We start from the raw sequence: 20,827 nt of genomic DNA on the forward strand, positions 1-20,827 counted from the left end.
GCCACCACCATGATGGCATCAACTACAGGACCCTTACTCTAATGCTTTCTATCTACTGGTGGAACCAGGAACCTATCAGGATGCTTGGGAATGGGCTTGATGGTGTCTGGTTCCTTCCATGCCTGTCGGGAAACCAAATCAATGAGGTCTGCTGGGTGGGGGGGTCACCCAGGTCATGGATGGGCCTGCACCACATGATTCCAAGAGCACTGACTCCTCAGAAGGAGGAGGAGGTTAGGTAGACCACCCACCTTTTTGCTTCAAGATTTCCAGATCCGACAGGGGGCCAAAGCTGAGGCTACACCATCTGGATCTGGGGCTTGAGGAATCTCATCATCCTATGTCTGCCTCGGACCAGCTTCTAGAGGATCTTGAAGAAGGTGATAAGGGGGGGTCGAGTGTGCTTGGACTTGACTGAGTGGGAGATTTGCTAGAAGTTCTCGGAGTCTGAGCCAATATATCCAATACCACAGCCGACAGTGGAGGAAGCGACAAAGATATAATTTACCCTGGATACGAGGATGCTGGTGGATCCGACGGGGTAGACACCTTCTCCACATCTGAAGGGGTCAGATATGAAGTTTTCCTGGACTTGGCTTTTGGTTCCAGAGGATCTCTCAGGGAGGCAGGGAGACCTCTTTTTTGCTTCTTTTGCACAAGAAGAAGTTGAAGCCAAGGAAGAGATCTGAGCCTCTGTCTGCTAGGGCCAGAGGATTAAAAGAAGCACAGACTACACACACTGCTTTCAGATGTTCCACACCAAGCAATACACACACTCCTTGTGGGCATCCTGACTGGGGATTTTATGCCCACAAGAAGTGCAACATTTACAGCCAAGGGAAGGTTTGTCAGACTTACTATCAGGTTTGTCAGACTTACTATCAAACAAAGCCTGCCAAAAACCAGCAGACACTCAAACAGGCTAAGGGATGGAAAAAAGGTAATTAACCTTAGACTTCAAACTAAGACTACAACTCTAATTTAACTTTAATTGTAACTTTTAAACACAAAAAAATAATTAATCTAATTTTTTTATGACAGGAAAGAAGATATGCAGAGAGAAAAATGCTCACATGCACACACACACTTAGGGTTTAAGAAAGAACTATGAAGATGGAGTTCACTCACAACACCAACAATATAGAAATAATCACTATCCTGACTTTCCTGAGAAAGACAGGTACAGCTCGGGAGCACAGAGATCCGCGTCCAGACATTAAAGCGGCAAACAAAGTCTGAGGCGCTTGGGTGAATGTATTGAATTATGGGTGGGAAGAAGGACCTTGAGTCTCAGATACAAGTCTGCAGAATGAGGCCGAGGTGGATCTAACTGTCGGATCCGAAACCCTATCATAAGAAGGAATGAAGAAAACAACATCAGATCTATGGATAAATACCACAAAAGAAAGCACAATATATGGAACACAAACAAGAAAATACACATTATAAAAGGAAGAAAAAAGAGGACAGCAGGTGATGTCTCATCCCTTTTCTCACTTCACACCTGCTTCCTCCTCACACATCTCATCAATGACATCAGTATTTACAGATTTACTGTACATTTTAGCACAACTTCATTCTCGGTATCTAGTAAAAAAAAATAAAAAGCTAAAGTGCAATATGACATTTTGTGCATAATTACTCTGTTAATATATCCTTTCTACTGCACATTTTACAGAAACGTACCTATCTGACCCACCCACACATGCTAGCTGATTTCACTAAAAGACCCCCTTCAGCAATCCTTATGCATTTAACTCTACAATGCTTTCATATCTTGGAACATTTCCCCACAGGCTTCCCTGCAAGTTTTTTTTTTTTTACTAAAAGGATTTTTTATTACGATTTTGTTTTTCCAAACAGACAATCCTGATTTTAATCTGCTCAAAATTAAACAGGTAGTAGACAACAGCACCAGCTGGATGCTCAGTATATGTGCTGAGGAAGGGTCAGATTACAGATGCACTGTACAGACACATGAAGTAAGTGTAAGAGAACTGTTCCAGAACTCTTACAACAGAAAATCTGGTGCATGAATGAGGAGAAAGACAAGAAGCATGAGGCAGAATCAATAAATCTCAGCTGACAGATTACAATGTTATGGCATCTACAAGCAAAAATAAGGTATCTGACTGTTACTGTAGTCTATTCTATTCTTCTGGAGTGTTGCTAATATATATCCCCTCCCCAAATGGACTTGGCCCATGTGTTCCATAGTGGTGAAGATGTCACTTTTTCAGATCTGCTAAAGTGAGAGCTACCATCCTGGCAGACATCTGGTATTTCTGCTCTCTCTGACATCCAAGCAGTGACAGCTTTTTGCATTACTTAGCCTAATCCCAAGAGAAGAGACTCCCTGCCTCAATGAAGGGACCCATAACACTTTCTCTTGTGAGTACATACTTTGTCACTTGTGAATGAGAGCTACTGCCTACTCTATATTGCCCTTCATAGAAGGAGATACACGGAAAGCATGTGGCCTGCTTGCCTGGCCCTCCCCTTGGATAGGTATGCCTATTTTTCCCTGGCTGCACTGTCAGCGATTCTGAGCTGCTAACTGAACCTGGGTTGCCTTGGCCAGTCAGTGTTCTAGCTCTCTAATGCACCACTGCAGACTACCTTAAAGTGTTTTTATCTCTCATTCATTTTTTGAAATTAAATTTCCATCTGTTGTTAATCACATTTTGGTATTGATAATCAAGTTTATGTAATTTAAACAATGGCCAACAAATCATAAATTAAAATTTTATTTTCTCATCATGATGAAACATTCACTCCTTTGTTAGTCAAAGCAGCAATTATGTGTTCTCCTTGTCTCTAACAGATTTATTGTCATTTATGTGGACTGGAGGAAGGAATTTGCTGTCCCTAAAGACCAAAAATGTTTCATGCCAGCTTCACTTCTTGTAACAGTTTTGACAAACTGTAGGTGCTGTCCCACTTGATACCAGGTCTCCTGAGCTTATTCTCCAGGCTCTGTGCTTGTTTCTGAAAGCCAGAACGGTGTATCGTTGGATCAGCACTAAGAGTACAGAAAAATATTTCATTCACTTCTCCCTCAATGTCACGCAGGTACACCAAAGGAAAGACCTCCTTAATGACACCAACAACCTTCTCCTTCAGAATGGCATCTCTGCATACCAGATTAAGAATAAAGACTCCTATAGGGGACAAAAAAGGGTCAAAATAAGTCCCTCCACATAAAATAAATAAATATCCAATAATATATTCTGAACATTTTTACAAAGAAACTAGGAATACTGTTTTGTTCAGCAACATTTACTTACCCAAAGTAGCACAAGTTGAAGGCAACTCTTTTTTTAATTAAATCCCAGGTTTAGTTAACCTGACAATATAGATAAAGTAGGCAGAGACCAATTTAGCAACTTAGGTTCACAAAGTGATTATATGGCCTTGGTGAGATGAGCATTAAAAGTTCTAAAAATTTAAGAAGGGGACTGTACCCACCTCAAATGCTCTGAAAGTTTCTTTTTTCCTTGAAATTTAAAAGAGATTGTCTTAACATAATTTCTGTTTGGATGCTACAGTTATTGACAAAGCCACAATTAATGCACACTGGCCCATACATACAGAGATTCTGTCAGTGATGCTACTGGCTAAGGCTTGGGTATGGATTCAAGGTAATGGAGGGAGTCGACTAAGAATTAAGTGTCAATCTGTTGTTCTTCCTAGGTTGATGTTTTCTGGCCTTGCTGCTGTATAGAGACCTCTGAAGGATGCTGAGAACAGAATGTCAGATAAGGGAATGTAGAGAGTTAATAGGGAAATTAGGGAGAGAGGTGCTTCCTTTGGCCATCAATGATCTACTTTGTGACTTTGGATTCCCTTTTGGCCTCAGCAGGATCCAGCAGTCACACAAGGGAGTGACCAAGAGGACTATACTGCCTGCTGCTTATCATTTTTCTAGATGTGAAAAAAAAGATAGCAGTTTAATCTTTGTCTGAATACGAATGCAAAATAACTTCTGTACATAATATGCCACTATAGGGCTGAGGTGGTGCAGCGGTTAGCATTGTCGCCTGATAGCAAGAGGTTCTCCCGTTCGATTCTCGGCTGCAGCGCCTTCTGTGTGGAGTCTGCATGTTCTCCCCGTGGTCGAGTGACGCTAAAGACATGCAGGTAAGGTGCGAGCGTGAATGTGACTACCTTCTTTGAAGGTTGGGTGCCGGGCTGGCAACTCAGCACTGTAAATATCCACTGCCAATCATGATCGGACCGGAGTTCCGCTGTGGCAACCCCTAACCAGGAAAAGTCGAAAGACTTTTTACATACTATGCCATTATGTTTAGAATGCATTTTCCTAACTAGATTTTAAAACTATCTTCTGGCTGATCTTCTAACATGTTAACAAAAGTTCAGACAGACATCTGTAACTTAAAAGGACTTCCCTGTTCAGTTTCCCAAATGAGTTCTTTTCTAAGGTCCATTCTTCAGATCACATTTATATAAAAAGCAAACCTTTATGTCAATTCAGTCTGTATTTTTTAAACAAGAAACATCTTTACTGAATTATCATTTATACCACCCCCTCATACATTTATATAAATGAAAACACGCCATACTGATTCATTTTCAGTTGCAAACATTATACATCACTTATAATCTATACAGTTACTGTCAGTCAAGCCATTCAATTCATGCCTTACCTTAAACCTCAATCCTCTTCTAAAACATTATTCTGCATATATTGTTCCCACAATTCTCATTTTTATGTAATTTGCTCCTACTCTTTTCTAGTGATCCCAGTTTCAGTTCTTTTATAGGTTCATAGGTTCATACTAGGCTATCTGCCCGAGGGCATTTACAAGCCTAGCCCATAGTTTTGTGGCTTACACCACCCCTTTAGTATGGGGAACTATACCCATTATTTTGCTGTGCCTCTGTCGAGCAGTGACACTGAGGTAATCCCTGGGGTATATCTGCGATCTCCCATCCATTGGTCAAGATTTCTCTTGAACAAGGCCAGCGAGGTGCTCTGCCTCACATATACCGGGATTTTGTTCCACAGCATAGGGAGTCTTTGGGTGATGAATCTATCCCTCCAGCACGTCCTATTAATAGCTGTGTCGTGGTTTAAGTCTCCCGCCCTTGTGGCTCTGACGGATGGCTCAGATGCCATCAGATATATCCTACATAGAACAGATAGATTCAATAATAATGAAAAGATTCTATTGAATGCTATCCTTGACCTCATACTAAATAACAATGTGTTTATGTATGACAAGATGTTATTTTTACAGCAATGGGGAGTGGCTATGGGCACTCCCTGTGCAAATACCTATGCGAATCTTGTTGTCTATTATTGGGAATGTATGCATCTGTTCAATTATGTTAATTTTGATAAAATGTTGCTATATAAAAGATTTGTAGACATTATAATTTTCTGGGACGGTACCTTACAAGAATTTCTAGATCTAGTGGAATACTTAGAAACTACAACTTCTTTTTTCAGATTTACTTTTGAACATTCCACAACAGAAATTAATTTTCTAGACATTACCATCACTAAGGATGACAATGGTAAACTGAGTCATACCATCTACAGAAAACCTTGCTGGAAGAATACATTATTGGAATATAGCAGCATGCACCCCAGACACATATTCTATAACATTGTTAAGAGTCAACATATAAGAGTCAACAAATTATGTAAGGACCAGGATGATAGAATGGAACAAATATCAAAATTGGAGGACATGTTTATAGAGAGGAACTATAATAGAGAATTGATTCAGCAGGCCAAATCATTATCTGGATCCATCTCCACCCCCTTTACACAGAGGAAAAAGTTCCATCAGACGCATGCTGAATGTAAGTCACATAAGGAAGTTATATCATTTCAGACTAGATATACTAGTGATAACAGGAATATCACTGATGTCATACGGAAGAATTGGCACATTTTACTTACGAATGATGAAGTGAAGGATCTAATAGGAATTAAACCTAGATTTGTCTTTACTAATAGTAAGAATCTTAAAAGATTGTTATGTATTGAAAAACAGAATCATGAGACATATAGGATACATGACAAGTTACAAAGTGATATAAAAGGGAATTTGATTAGACCTAATGAGATAGGTACCTATCCATGTAAAAAGTGCAGTATGTGTGGTTATATTTCAGAAGACACAGATTTCACACATCCTCAGTTAGATATCAGGTTTAAACCTAACTTTAGATCGACTTGCACTAGTTCAAATTTGATATACTTAGCCAATTGCCAGGATTGTGATGCGTTCTATATTGGGATGACAACTAGATCTTTGAAAGAACGCATCTACAATCATATATATGACATTAGGAAAAAAGATCAGAAGAATGCTTTAACTAAACATATATTGAATAATCCAGAACACAGCTTTAGATTCAGAACACTACAACTAGTATATCCAAGCAATAGGAAAGGAGACATTTTTAATGAACTAGAAAGCATAGAGCTGCAATGGATTCTTAAATTTAAAGCACATTACACTCCAGGCCTGAACCAATACATTAGTGTGAGATCGGTTCTTAAAAAAAGGAGCCTAAAATAACATAACGCCTTATTAAATGAAATAATATATACATACGTGTTTCTACATACATTTTTTATATATACCAATGAAATAAAATTCCTAGGTACATTAACTTTTAATATATACATAATTGTGTTTCAAAGGTTATATAGTTATCTATAAGATTTCAATATCGCTTTAGAATAACTAATTTATATTGCTTCATATGACATATACGTATTAATAGTATATACTGACTCCCTTTGGTTTTATTTGTTATTTAATATACATTTTTAACACTAAACACCATGTTCTTAATAACTCGGTATATTGAAATAAATATGGTATATTCTATTACTACTGTTTGAATCAATCTTGATGTTATTAAGCCTTTTATATATATAGATATACATATTGTTTAGAGGGATTTATATAGATATTGTATATATAGGCATATGAAATAGACAGCCACATTCGTTTTGATCACATATGAAACTATATTTATTTATTTATTTATTTATTTATTTATTTAATTGATTAATCTTAAAAAATATTTATGTATATATTTTTTAAAACTTTTGATATATATTTCTACATAACATTCTATGTCAGTTTTTATATTATATCATGTTTTTAATAGATTTTACTCTTTTTTAACTAAGCCTATATGAAACATGAAATGCCATTTGCACAAATATATTATATACATTTCATATATATACACACACTAGTATTAAATAACACTATACTTGAAAGCATAAAAGTCTTCATTATCTGAAATGCGTTGAAACGAAAATGAGACGTTAGCTTTGATTGTTGCATAGCTATACTTATACGGTCCCTTAGGATCTTTTTCATTAGACACGTATACATATCTTTGTTTCTTGGTGGACACTGATAAGCCACAGAGAATTTAGTTTTATCATGATCTTTTAACATGGTATATACTGTTAGGTCACATTTTAGTCCAAGTAAGTACCTAGAGTATTTATGTGAAGCTGCCGTTTTATATTAATATATGCAGTGCCATTTTGATTGAATAAGCTATATAATTTATAGCGATGTATGTTTTCCAGCTATGAGAGCCGTTTCATGATGGTACAATACACTTTATGCACTTTATCTATATATGTATTCCTTTTTCATGTTAGGTTATTTTTCTTACAGTAACCGAGCTTTTTGTGTTAATGATAACACTATGAATGAAATATGCTATTTTGTTACCAGCTTTTACATACATATGTATATGTTTTATTATTATTATTTTTTCGTATACTAGTCATTGATTTTATACATGTGTTTACATGTACGTTTTATGTTATCAGTGCAATTTGATTTTAAATGTTTAGAGTGAGCCTTTAGATAGATATATACAATGTTTTTTCCTTAGAAATAGCAAGTGCCTCGTTTGTAAGTAACAGTTACTATCTGAAGCAACAGCTTTTCTGCTTTAGGTAATGAATCATTATGCTAATTGACTAATTAATGGATACAACAATTTATCAATTAAATGTACTATATAAGCATTATCTTAGCTACAGTTGTATAGATCTGAAGAAGCGTACAGTTTGTACGTGAAAGCGCTCATCTCTCCTGTTTTATACTAAATAAAGAAGAACTGTTTTGCTGCATAATCGTGGTGGTCCTTATCCTTGTGTTTTCCTACGTTGTTCCTGCTGTCGTGCTTTAGTGGTGAGGACCTTTGGAGGCTTTGCTGGGATTGTGCTATATACATCTGTAACTTAAAAGGACTTCCCTGTCCAGTTTCCCAAATGAGTTCTTTTCTAAGGTCCATTCTTCAGATCACATTTATATAAAAAGCAAACCTTTATGTCAATTCAGTCTGTATTTTTTAAACAAGAAACATCTTTACTGAATTATCATTTATACCACCCCCTCATACATTTATATAAATGAAAACATGCCATACTGATTCATTTTCAGTTGCAAACATTATACATCACTTATAATCTATACAGTTACTGTCAGTCAAGCCATTCAATTCATGCCTTACCTTAAACCTCAATCCTCTTCTAAAACATTATTCTGCATATATTGTTCCCACAATTCTCATTTTTATGTAATTTGCTCCTACTCTTTTCTAGTGATCCCAGTTTCAGTTCTTTTATAGGTTCATAGGTTCATACTAGGCTATCTGCCCAAGGGCATTTACAAGCCTAGCCCATAGTTTTGTGGCTTACGCCACCCCTTTAGTATGGGGAACTATACCCATTATTTTGCTGTGCCTCTGTCGAGCAGTGACACTGAGGTAATCCCTGGGGTATATCTGCGATCTCCCATCCATTGGTCAAGATTTCTCTTGAACAAGGCCAGCGAGGTGCTCTGCCTCACATATACCGGGATTTTGTTCCACAGCATAGGGAGTCTTTGGGTGATGAATCTATCCCTCCAGCACGTCCTATTAATAGCCGTGTCGTGGTTTAAGTCTCCGCCCTTGTGGCTCTGACGGATCTAGATTTTTGAGGTGAAGCATATTCATCAAATCTGGGTTTGACATGGCCTTGTATGTTAGGCAAAGGTCACCTCTGAGCAAGCGGTGGCGACTGAATAGAGCTGGAGTTCTTTCAGTCAGGCAGCATAGGACAGATGTTTGAGACCCTTTATCCTTTTGGTGAGGAACTTTTGTGGCCTCTCCAGCTGCTGCAAGTGTCGGGTCAGATACATTCGAATGGGGCATTGTACTCAATCATTGGTCTGATGAGTGATGAGTATAGGGAGACTATGACCTCCCTTGATCTAGATGAGAATCCCTTCATGATAAGGTGGGCAATGTAGAAGGTCTTCCTAACTACTTTAGCTACATGGGTGTCGAATGACAGACTACTATCAACCTGGGTCCCCAGGTCCCTGATAACTTCTTCTGTGCTCAGTGGATTGCCACCTATTTGGTAGCTAGGGGTAACCTTGTTTTTCCCGAAGGGTATGACTATGCATTTTTTGGCATTTAACTTTAGGCCATGGCTCTGGCACCAGTTATCCGTTTCTGTAAGAGCCTTCTGAAGGATATCTGTGTCAGATGTGTTTTCTACTATGGCGCCCAGTTTGCAGTCATCTGCAAACTTTGTCAGCCATAACCCTCCTGTGTTTGCTTGTACTTCGGAAAAGTAGATGCCAAACAAGAGTGGGCCCAGGACTGAGCCCTGTGGTACACCACTTGTGACAGGCTTTGAGTCTGACATGGCGCCAGCAACTCTGACCCTGTGGGTTCTGTCACTCAGCCAGTTTGCAACCCATATTGTGATGTATGGGTTAACATTTAAGCTGATGAGTTTTTCAATGATACCCGGAGTGGGGTATTGTATCGAAGGCCTTTGCCAGATCGAGGTAGGCTGTATGGACTGGCTTTCCCTCATCAATGGCTTTAGTGACTGTTTCGAAAAAGTCAACCAAGTTTAGAAGGCATGATCCGCCTTTGACAAAGCCAAACTGGGATGGATCCAAAGTCTGCAAATTCCCTATGTCTTTATTTATGAGGTCCATTATGATCCTCTCCATGGCTTTGCAGATAAGGCTTGTCAAGCTAATGGGCCGGTAATTTCCAGGGTCGGTGGAGGCACCGCCTTTGTGAAGTGGGACCACAGTTGCAGTACGCCACTCCCTGGGTATGTATCCAGAGGTAAGACTATGATTAAACAGCTGTCCTAGCTGTGGGTTTAATTCCTCGTTGAGTTTGTGGAGCACACAGCCGGGGACACCATCAGGTCCCATGGATGCTGTGTTTACTGCTTTGGAGAGAGCAGTTCTCACTTGGGCGTTGGAGATGTTTGGGGGCTGCAATCGCGATATAGATATCTCTCCTTTTGGGAGAAGTTTGCACTGAACCTGTCAGCCAGTATGTTGGCAATGTCTGTAGGATCAGTAATCTTCACATCATTTTGAACTAGTTCTGAGCATATCTGGGAGTTTCCTCCCAGGTTTCTAACATAGCTAAAGAAGGCCTTATGATTGTCTTTTGAGTCTTTAGCTATTTTTCTCTCAAAATTTGCTTTGGATGATTTTATGAGAGCTCTTAGTTTTTACTTATAGTGATCAAGGGTGTCTTACCTTTTAAGGATTTTGCTCTATCTTGTAGTAGCTTCCTCCTTTTGTTGTAGAGTTTGTTTATGGCTGGGGTCCACCAGACTGGACGCTTGCCTTTGGTACAAAGAGTCTTTGTTTTGCTTGGGATTGCCTTGTCCATGCAGTCCTGCAGGTGCTGGTAGAAGGCATTTGTAAGTGATTCAGCGGCTTGAGTACTGTATTCCATGCTCGGGGCCTTAAAGGAGACCACACTAGTCTTTAGAAGTGTGAAGTCGGCTTTGAGAAGTTCTTTACTGTGGTCTTTTTTATTTCAGGTGGGGGTGGGATGAGGACCTCCAGCGAGATTAGTTTGTGATCTGATCTCACCAGTGAGGGGTATACTTCCGGTGTTGAACATTGTGCTCCCATGTTCGTGATGATGAGATCAAGTATGTTTTCTCCTCTTGTGGGGATGGTGACTAGTTGTTCCATGGCACTTGAGTTTATGAATTCCAGGAACTTTTGGACTAGGGTGTTTGGGCTTGAGTAGTGTTCCCAGTCTATATTAGGGTAATTGAAGTCACCTAGTATGATGGTGTTTGGTGATACATTTATCCCCTCTAGTGTTTTCAGGAAGGCCATGTGAGGTTCCTGAGTTTGTGAGGGTGGCCTGTAACATGCTACAATTTGCAGAGCAGTCTTGCCTATGGTTAATTGCACCTGGATGGTCTCCGATGCATCGTGCGTTGCCACCAGTCTTGAGGTGTGGGTGTCCTTTATGAATATGGATACCCCCCCTCCTTTCTTGGTATTGTCCGGATTTTGGGGCCGGAACGCATGATATGAGGTAAAACCTGATAGTGCTGGGGTGCTCTCAGGAGCCTTGAACCAGGTTTCTGTCACAGCACAGACATCGATGTTCTCCATACTGAGAAGGGCCTCGAGTGCGTGCATTTTGAGATTTAGACTTCTGGCATTGAGCAGCATTACCCTTAGTTTTTTTCCTTTTTGTGTTCTAGGGTGGTAGGTTTAGAATTTGAGCCTTGCCTAAAAAGGCACTATGGGGGTGGCAAGAGCCTTTGCCAATATCCGGAATCCCAGGGGTGACAGGTGCAAGCCGTCCCTTGCGAAGCAGCGTGGCTTGTCCAGCATGTCATCCCAGGCAGACAGACATTGGATCCCCTTTGAATGACACCAGAGTTTAAGCCAATTGTTAAAGCTGATCATCTTATCTCTGTATTGTGGCATCATTCTTGGTGAAGGTGATACTGATCAAGGTCAGGGTCATACCTGACTGGGCTACATAATCAGAGAGCTCCTCAATGTCTCTTTTCATGTAGTCCAAGGAGGTACGTCTCAGGTCGTTTACACCAGCGTGGACAATGAGTCGTATTTGTACCTGCTGTTGAGAGACCTGAGTGCTTGCGTTATGTGGCGGATTCTAGCGCCCGACAGGCAGCTTACTGTGACCTTCTCCTTACTCAGTCTGGTGAGCGGGACGTCAGTGTGTCTGACTATGGAGTCACCAATGACTAGTGTGTCTGGCATTGTGTTTGGCCTTAAGGGCTGTGACTGTTTGACACTCTGACTGTGAGGTCTATGTGTTGCAGGTGTTGTGTTCTGAGGTGGTGGTTGTTTGGGTGTCTGCTTTGGTGGCCTCTGCTGTTTTGGTAGATTTTTGATCAGAGCCTCCGAGTATGTCTTTGTGTGTTTATGTGTATGATTTGAGGTTGTGATGGTACTATGTGAGACTGGGTCTATAGTGTGTGTGGTAACCTTCTCCTCCTGACTGGTCTTGCCAGTCCTATGTTGAAGAGCTCAGCCTCCAGTTTGGCCGTATAGTTGCATCTCTCGCATGTATTTGTGTTTTGTGGGAGGAGGAGAGGGTTGTCTGTGTACATGAGGCAATTGTAACATTGCCTCAATATTCCCAGGTTCACCAGCTGAGCAGGAGAGGACACTAGCAACTGATCCCTCGACATGCTAGAAGGACTAGACAAAAAACTTTAAAAGAGATTCCGGGGGACGTGGGTGACCGAGAAATGGGGGTTTGCCTTTTTGGGGTGCTATCTATAAGAGTGCCGTATCAAGGTAATAAGTACTGTAGGAGCAAGTGCTAGGTTTAACAGATAGAGAATAGTCTACTTGGAGTCAAGTAGAGATGATCTTTTTAGTTATAGGATACGCTGATTAGATCAGTAGTATAGTTCGAGGAAGGTAGTTTTAAGGGAAAATTTGAAGAGTGGACTTTAGGTAGCCCGAATAGTTTAAACCTGCTTACCCGGCGCTGCCCTAGTGTGCAACAGTGGCAGCTCTGCGCTAAATCGCGCTAATGCGCGCTAAAGAGTGCTTTATAGCAGGGGGCTGGAAAAGACAGGAAATGACCCAAAATGGCCAATAAACTACAAGTTACTGCCTTAAACCACTCCTCAGAGGACAAACAGGCAGCTCAGTACTCCCTACTCCCACTAGTGAGTAAAGAAACTACCCCTTGACCAAACAAGGAAAATGGAGAAACACAGGAACCAAGACAAAGCCCAGGGATCAGCAAATCTGATCACTGGAACAAACTATTAGGAAAGTATGGAAAACAAGAGTATTTTTTTTTTCAAGTTTTTTCAGATAGGCAGAAAATACAATAAATGCTGTGTTTTTCGACTAATTGCTATCAAAAGCTAGTACACTTGAGTGTATTAGCCTGTTGTTTAACTTTTAAGCAAAACTTAAACAAGCAAGTGCAACAAACAATTCAAGCTATTAAAACAGTAAAAACAGGTAATAACAGAATAAAACAGGCAGAAATAGCAATCGAAGGCTTAAAAAGTCGAAAATGCAGAAAAAATACTTAGAATCTGGAAAGTTTGTCTTTTCTGGTCTCTGCTGCTCTAGGAACTCTGCTGGACACCATGAGGAGCTGTGCTGAGTTCTCTATAGCCAGAAAAGCCCGCCAAAGCGTGCTTTATAGCAGGGGGCTGGAAAGACAGGAAATGACCCAAAATGGCCAATAAACTACAAGTTACTGCCTTAAACCACTCCTCTGAGGACAAACAGGCAGCTCAGTACTCCCTACTCCCACTAGTGAGTAAAGAAACTACCCCTTGACCAAACAAGGAAAATGGAGAAACACAGGAACCAAGACAAAGCCCAGGGATCAGCAAATCTGATCACTGGAACAAACTATTAGGAAAGTATGGAAAACAAGAGTATTTTTTTGTTTTTTTTTCAGATAGGCAGAAAATACAATAAATGCTGTGTTTTTCGACTAATTGCTATCAAAAGCTAGTACACTTGAGTGTATTAGCCTGTTGTTTAACTTTTAAGCAAAACTTAAACAAGCAAGTGCAACAAACAATTCAAGCTATTAAAACAGTAAAAACAGGTAATAACGGAATAAAACAGGCAGAAATAGCAATCGAAAGGCTTAAAAAGTCGAAAATGCAGAAAAAAATACTTAGAATCTGGAAAGTTTATCTCAGTTACTGTATTCATTAGTTGTACAGTACAGCTGGTTTAGACTTTGATTTCCATTTTCTAGTAACTGTTTTTTTGGCAGCCACCAGAATTAAACTCAGCAAGGTCTTACTATCTCTAGGCAATTCCAATTCGGTATCACAGTTCAAAAAAATAATTTCTTTAGTTACACTGATTTGCTCACCCAATATTTCTGATAGTGTAGTCTACAGGGTCCATTTTAGTCTGGCAACTTATTACACTTCTAAAAATATGCTCCAAATTACCTCGTTCTTCACTATCACACCTCCAACATTTGCAATCTAGCAGAGGAAATATTTTTTGGAGTATGCTTGGGGTATAGAAATACCTAAGCAAACACTTTCAAGCAAAGACTCAATCTTCTAGACTTTGTTGCATATTTGGGAGACATACATACATATATCCTCCCATTGTTTCTTCATGAATTGCTTATCTAATTCTCTCTTTCCAGTCTTTTCTAATCTCCTCTGATAGTTTTTTATGCCCTACTAATTATCCACTTAACAGCAGCTTCTGCTCTAGATTCTATAAAAACTCTACCAGTACTGGTCTTTCACTTAGGATCCCCCTATTTCTTTCTCTTTGCCTATACTGTGATATCACTCCTTGGTAGGGAAGGCAATCTCTAGCCTGCAGTCCAAATGAACATTTCCCGACAGGGCCTCTTCCCATTCTGTTACATTTCCCCTAATTATTTGCTCCCAATACCTTAGCTCTTTTGCCCGTTTTTTTATTTTAATTCCAGCCCCTTCTTGCCTGTTCACCATATCCCTAATTACAGTCATCCCTATGAGCAGAATCTCCTTTCTCCATTGCCGTGTTGGCTTAGTTCTTAGAAGACTTTCTGCTACTTTATGAATATAATATTCTATATGATTATTCTTATTCTCCTTAAGGATCTGCATTCATGCTTGCTGCTTATCTTTAACTTAAAACTTTTGATACTACTCCACACAAGGGAACATTATGAACATTTTGATTTACAGATACTTGTGTTTCAGCATCAAATGTAATGCCAGGACTGAAATCTGAACAGTCAGCTCAAAAAGAGTGACAGGTACAGGAGTGTGCTCTGTTGTAGTCTGACATCTGCTGTCCTAGTGTGTGTGCTGGCAGAAGGCACATCTCCATACAGAAACACACCAAAGCATGAAAGTACCCCCTACCCCCCCGCCAAAACAAAAAAATGAACTGAAGAAAGGGTGACTCCAGCTGAAGATCTACCAGAGGGGGATGTAACTTTCTGCTATCCCTACCACTAGGTTACACTACCATCAGACAACAAGCCCAAAATGTTAATACGTAACTTGATGGGTTACTCTGCCATCAGACAAGCACAAGATGTTAATCTGTAACCTGATGGCAAACGCAGAAGTGAAGTCAATGTACATTTACAAATACCAAGCTGGCCATGATATAGTGGGGTTGAGAGTGCACTTTAATGGTCATGAAGTGTATGAGGATCTCAGTGCATTCAAAACTGGACTTGAAAGGCAAGTAGTGAGAAAGTAGATCTGAATGAATACTGATGGCACTGAAGACAATAGTCGGTTAATGGGCAACAACAGAAACCCACATAATAATGCAGAAATATGTCCTACCTATAAAGGATGAAAAGTCTGAGCATTCGGATACACCTTAAAACAATGAAAATTAGGGTAAAATCTGTTTACTTACACTCAAAATGCTGAATAAAGTATACTGCATACATCATCCACACAGATCAGTTACCAAGACATTAAAGATGCATTCACACACTGCTTTCAGGAAGGAAGAAAACACAGTAGCTGTGTACACCTAGATAACTAAAGATGGAATGAGTCACAGAATGGAATGGAACATATCTTGCTGGTAAAGACAGAATGAGGTGCAATCAATGACATACATCCTGTTTAATATTAGAATTCAGCAAACAACAACACAGATTCTGCTAGACAAGAATGAAATAAGAACATGGCTTTAAAAATACGTTGCCAGTTAAAAGAGCATTGTAGGCAAAAACTGAAAAAAAAAAAAGTTATGTCTTACCATAATGTTCCATCTGTGTTGTTGATCTTCTTTCATTCATCACTGATGGGTTCAGTTCTGAGCCCTCGGAACAGAGTCTGCCTAGTACCAAGCTCGCGCTAGCCAAAAACTCTCGAGTTAAGCTTCTATCCACAATGCCCTGCTCCCTGTTACCTCAGATTGAGTCTTCCCATGTTATACAAGTAAAGCAGAGGCCACTTCTGCGCAAATGCCGTAAGACACCACTTAGACCCAAAGTATCCTCCAGGAGCCTTTGGCAGGGGAAGGAGGGTAGGAAGTGATCAATGAAAGAAACTCAACAACACAGATAGAACGTTATGGTAAGACATAACTTCTTTATCTGATGTTGTTAGTCTTCCTTCCATTCATCACTGATGGGACAGAGTCCCCAGCTACCTTGAGATCCCTGGGTGACCCTTATGGAAGAACATTCCCCAGTACCACTGAGCCGAAGGCAGCTCTCCCTCTAGAGAACATATCCAATTTGTACTGATTGATAAAAGTGTGGGGTTTAGCCCAAGTGGCTGCTGTGCAAATGTCATCCATAGAAGCCCTGGAATGGAAGGCTACAGAGGTTGCCATAGATCTACTGGAATGAGCTTTAATATTCTGTGGCATAGGTTCTTTTGCAAAAGAATAAGTGAAGCGCATACAGTCCCCTTAGCCATTTTGATAAAGTGACCTTGGAGGCAGTGTTTCCCATTCTAGACCCAGAAAAGGAAATGAAAAGTTGGTCAGTCTTGCGTGTTGTTTTGGTCCTATCTAAATAAAATCTCAATTGCCTGTGTACGTCCCAGAAATGTAGGCAGTATTCACCTTTATTAGAAAAGTTTGGGAAAAATACTGGTAGGTCAACAGACTGATTGAAGGAAGTGTCAGAAACAACTTTGGGGAGAAAAGATGGGTTCGTCTGGAGTAAAACTCTGTCCTTGTAGAAGATTAGATAGGGTCTTTTGGTGCACAATGCCTGCAGCAACAAAATTCATCTGGCTGACGTGATGGCTACCAAGAAGAGAGATTTCCATGACAAGAATTTGAGGTCACAGTTTGCTGTGGGTTCAAAGGGGCGTTGAGTCAAAGACTGGAGAACTAACATGAGGCTCCATGGCTCTATAGGCTGTCTGATTGGAGGTCTAATGTGAGAAACTCTTTTGAGAAAAGCTTTACATAAACGTAGTGATATGAGAGGAGTACTATCCATTCCATTACGGTAATTTGAAATCGCTGCCAGATGCACCCGTATAGTACAGGCTGCAGCTTCAAAAAACTTACACAGATTATTGTAAGACCGCTGTGACTGGAGCAGAATACGGATCTAGCATCTTTTCCTTTGACCAAATAGAGGACCTCTTCCATTTGTCCCAATATAGTCTTCTGGTGGATGGTTTGAGAGGCCAGAATAATGTCACAAACAGGTGAGGTGAGATCATCCTGCCTGGCAACTAACAGAAGTGGAGAAACTAAGCTGTCAGCTTGAGCCTGGACAGATTTGGGTGACTCAACCCTTGGGGGTGAGAAATCAGGTCTGGAAGAGGCTCCAGAATTCACTGTGGGAATAACAGATGAGGCCGAAGGAAGGGGAACCAAACTTGTCGAGGCCAAAAGGGGGCTATGAGGATCACTTTGTATTTCAACCGAACAGCTTTCTTTATGAATTGTGGAATCAGAGGAACAGGGGAGAGGCATAAAGAAGTCCCATGGGCCAATCGTGAACCAGTGCATCCCTCGGGAACTCCCCCTTTGGGGGGAATAGGGGAACATAGCTGCTGCATTTGTTGTGGGGAGGCAAAGAGGTCGCAGCAAGGCTGGCCCCAACAGCTGAAAATTTCTGCCACTACTTCGGCACTGAGAGATCACTCGTGGGGCAAGAGAAAACATCTGCTCAACTTGTCCGCAATCACACTTGAGCTCCCCAGGATATACATTGCTATCAGAAAGTGGTTGGAAGCTATCGCCCACTGCCAAATTTTCATGGCCTCTCAACACACGGGGTAGGACTTGGTTCCTCCTTGCTTGTTGATATACCAGACTATTGACATATTGTCTGACTGAAATGCAATCATTCCAGAGGGAAGAACTGGTTGGGATGCCTGCAACACTAACAGCACCACTCTCAGTTCTAGAACATTGATATGCAGGTTGGCCTCCAGCATGGACCATGCACCTTGCACTGTCCTTCCCTGGAAATGCCCCCCCCCACCTTATCAGGGAAGCATCTGTGGTCACAATGGCCTTGGGCTGAGGGGATTGGAATGGGCGGCTCCAAAGTTCTGTGTCTGGCCTCATCCACCAAAGAAGGTCCTGCATGCAAGAGTTGGTTATCAGAATCTGAAAACAGAGTGGTTGATGGTTCGGAAACCATTGAGAGAGAAGAAGCCAATGGAGGATTCGCATGTGCAGTTTCGCAAGAGACACTCTTGGTATGGAAGCTGCCATGGATCCTAGGACCTGAAGAACCTCTCTCTTTGAGACTTTAGTATCACCCGGAGCTGAAGCCTCAATCTCTGGAGTCTGTGAGCTGGAAGTGACACCAGACAGGATCGGGTGCCGAAGACTGCTCTGATGAATTCTATCTGTTGGGCCAGAGTAAGGTTGGACTTTTCCCAGTGCACAGTTATCCCCAAAATTTCTGACAGAGAAAGGGTGTATTGCAGGGCTGTTACCAGAAGATGCTTGGTGGGGGAGGTAAGGAGCCAATCATCCAAATATGGAAACACCCGGAATCCTTGCAGTCTCAAGTGAGCTGTAACTACTGCCATGCACTTTGTAAACACTCTGGGGGCCACAGAGAGACCAAACGGCAGGGCACAAAACTAGTAATGATTGGCTCCTGGTCGGAAGCGAAGCAGACTCCTGGAGCGCTTGTCCATTTTGATGTGGTAATACGTGTCCCGGAGATCTATCGAGCACATCCAATTGCCGTCCCTTAGAAAAGGGAGAATGGACTGAACAGTGATCATCCGGAATTTGGTTTGGGCAACAGAATTGTTCAAACTGCTGAAATCCAGAATGGGTCTCCAGTCCCCTGCCTTTTTTGGCACCAAAAAACATCTTGAGTAAGATCCGGATCCGCATTGGTCTGGTGGGACTAGCTGGATGACTCTTTTTTGATACAGCTTTGTTTATTTCTGAAGCTGCTTCTTTCCTCTGACTGGGTGGATCATCAGGAAGTTTCATTGGAGGTTTTGAGTAAGTGATGAGGGGAATGGTGTAACCTCTGGTAATGACATTCTGCACCCAACGATCGGTGGTAATAGAGTGCCAGGCAGCTTGGTGCAGAGAGAAATGACCCCCGACTGCTTCCAGAGGACAGCAATCGGGCTGCTCTTCAGAAGCACTGATAAGGCTGCCAAGAGATGGAGTCTCTGGGCCTCTGGTTACGTGGACCCTCTCTGCCTCGACAGGGGCATCTCCTAGAATTGTTACCGCCTCTACCCCTTGGGGTATCATCACCACGTGTGGCATGAAAAGGACCCTGAGATTTTTTTGTGCCAAATCTTCCTACTCCTCTGGTTCCTGGAAAAGGAATGTTGAGGGTTGGAAAAACGTAGGCCTACAGTAGACATGGTCTTACCGTCCTGCTCACACCTGGCCAGGGTGTCCTTTACCTTGGAGCCAAACAGGGAAGATGCTTCGATGGGAGCATTCAGAAAGGAAGACTTGAAGGGATCCGCGAGGTCACAAATGTGCATCCAGCATCACATCTCATAACTATGCCTGAACCCGCAGCTCTAGCCGCCCCTTTGGTTGCATGTGAAAACAACCTCATGGACGAGTTGGAGACTGACTCCAGGGTTGTAAGCTGCGAGGCAACTTTGTCCCTTACCTCATCAGACACCTGTCCTGTGAGTGTTCCAGAAAGTTCAGAGATCAAGTCTCTTTGCAGCCTCGTAAAATGTGCCAAGAAGTTCAAGAACCGAATGGCAAAGGTCGCTGATGCAAAGACTCGCTTCCCCAATTTGTCCACGGCCCAGGACTCTCTGTTGGGTGGGTGGACAGTAGGACTCTCTTCAGCTAGATCCTTTTTCATGGCTGACACCACTACTATAGCATCGAATGGTAAACCTCTGGACCAATGTGGGTTTTCCTCGGGTGGGGAAAGTATTTTGTCGGGTTTCCGAAGAATCGCCTCATCAGAATCAGGGATCTTCGAGGCGCGCTGCACTACGATCTGAACTAGCTTGTCTGGAGGCAGGGTCAACCTAAGAGGTAGATGGCTGGGCAAGGAAAGCCTGCAAGAACATGGGCCCCTCAAAAGAAGAATTAGTGGGCTTCCAGTCACCCTTCTGTTTCAGCATTTCAAGGATGTCTCCGAAGAAGACATCATCAGGGGGTGACCGTGGGGACCCTTCAACGTCATCAAAATCTGTGTCCTCAGTTAGGGACTCCTCAGGTGATTCTACATGCTTCCTCTTGCACGATCTCTTATGTGGGGGCTCCTCAGTGGGGGCTTCTGCGGAGGACTTGGAAGAGTGGGTACCCTGTACAGGAGGTTCCTGCGTCTTCGCTGCCCGGTGTCCTGGGGAGGTGGCTTGTGGCAGCTGTAGCTCAGGAGGAGAAATTTGGGGTTACAACGTTGGTGGAATGCTTGCAGAAGCAACTGCTCTCTGCATCGCACGGAAAACAGGTCCGCCCGAAGAGGGATGGGTGCCCGGAACAGAGAAGGACAACCTCGGAACTGGGGTCACACCCAGCTCCGCTGAACTTGCCCCGAGGATGGAACCTCAAAGCAGGATCGGTGCAGACAAAGCTCCCGGCACTGAGAACGG

The 20,827-nt window shown here is 41.8% G+C and overlaps 1 protein-coding gene across 2 annotated transcripts in view; it reads right to left on the reverse strand.

Annotated features, from left to right (window-relative positions):
- Nucleotides 1-2,731: 2,731 nt before the first annotated feature.
- METTL13 (methyltransferase 13, eEF1A lysine and N-terminal methyltransferase) overlaps nt 2,732-20,827 on the reverse strand; it is a 527,633-nt gene continuing 509,537 nt past the window's right edge. For both annotated transcript variants that reach the window (XM_044062734.1, XM_044062735.1), the window contains exon 8: nt 2,732-3,161. In XM_044062734.1, coding sequence (XP_043918669.1) covers nt 2,887-3,161 — 275 coding nt within the window. In that variant the 3' untranslated portion in view covers nt 2,732-2,886. The remainder of the gene's footprint in view (nt 3,162-20,827) is intronic.

The sequence above is a fragment of the Protopterus annectens genome, chromosome 2.part1 (assembly GCF_019279795.1).
Source record: "Protopterus annectens isolate FY-2018-M chromosome 2.part1, PAN1.0, whole genome shotgun sequence".
Taxonomy (NCBI): domain Eukaryota; kingdom Metazoa; phylum Chordata; order Ceratodontiformes; family Protopteridae; genus Protopterus; species Protopterus annectens.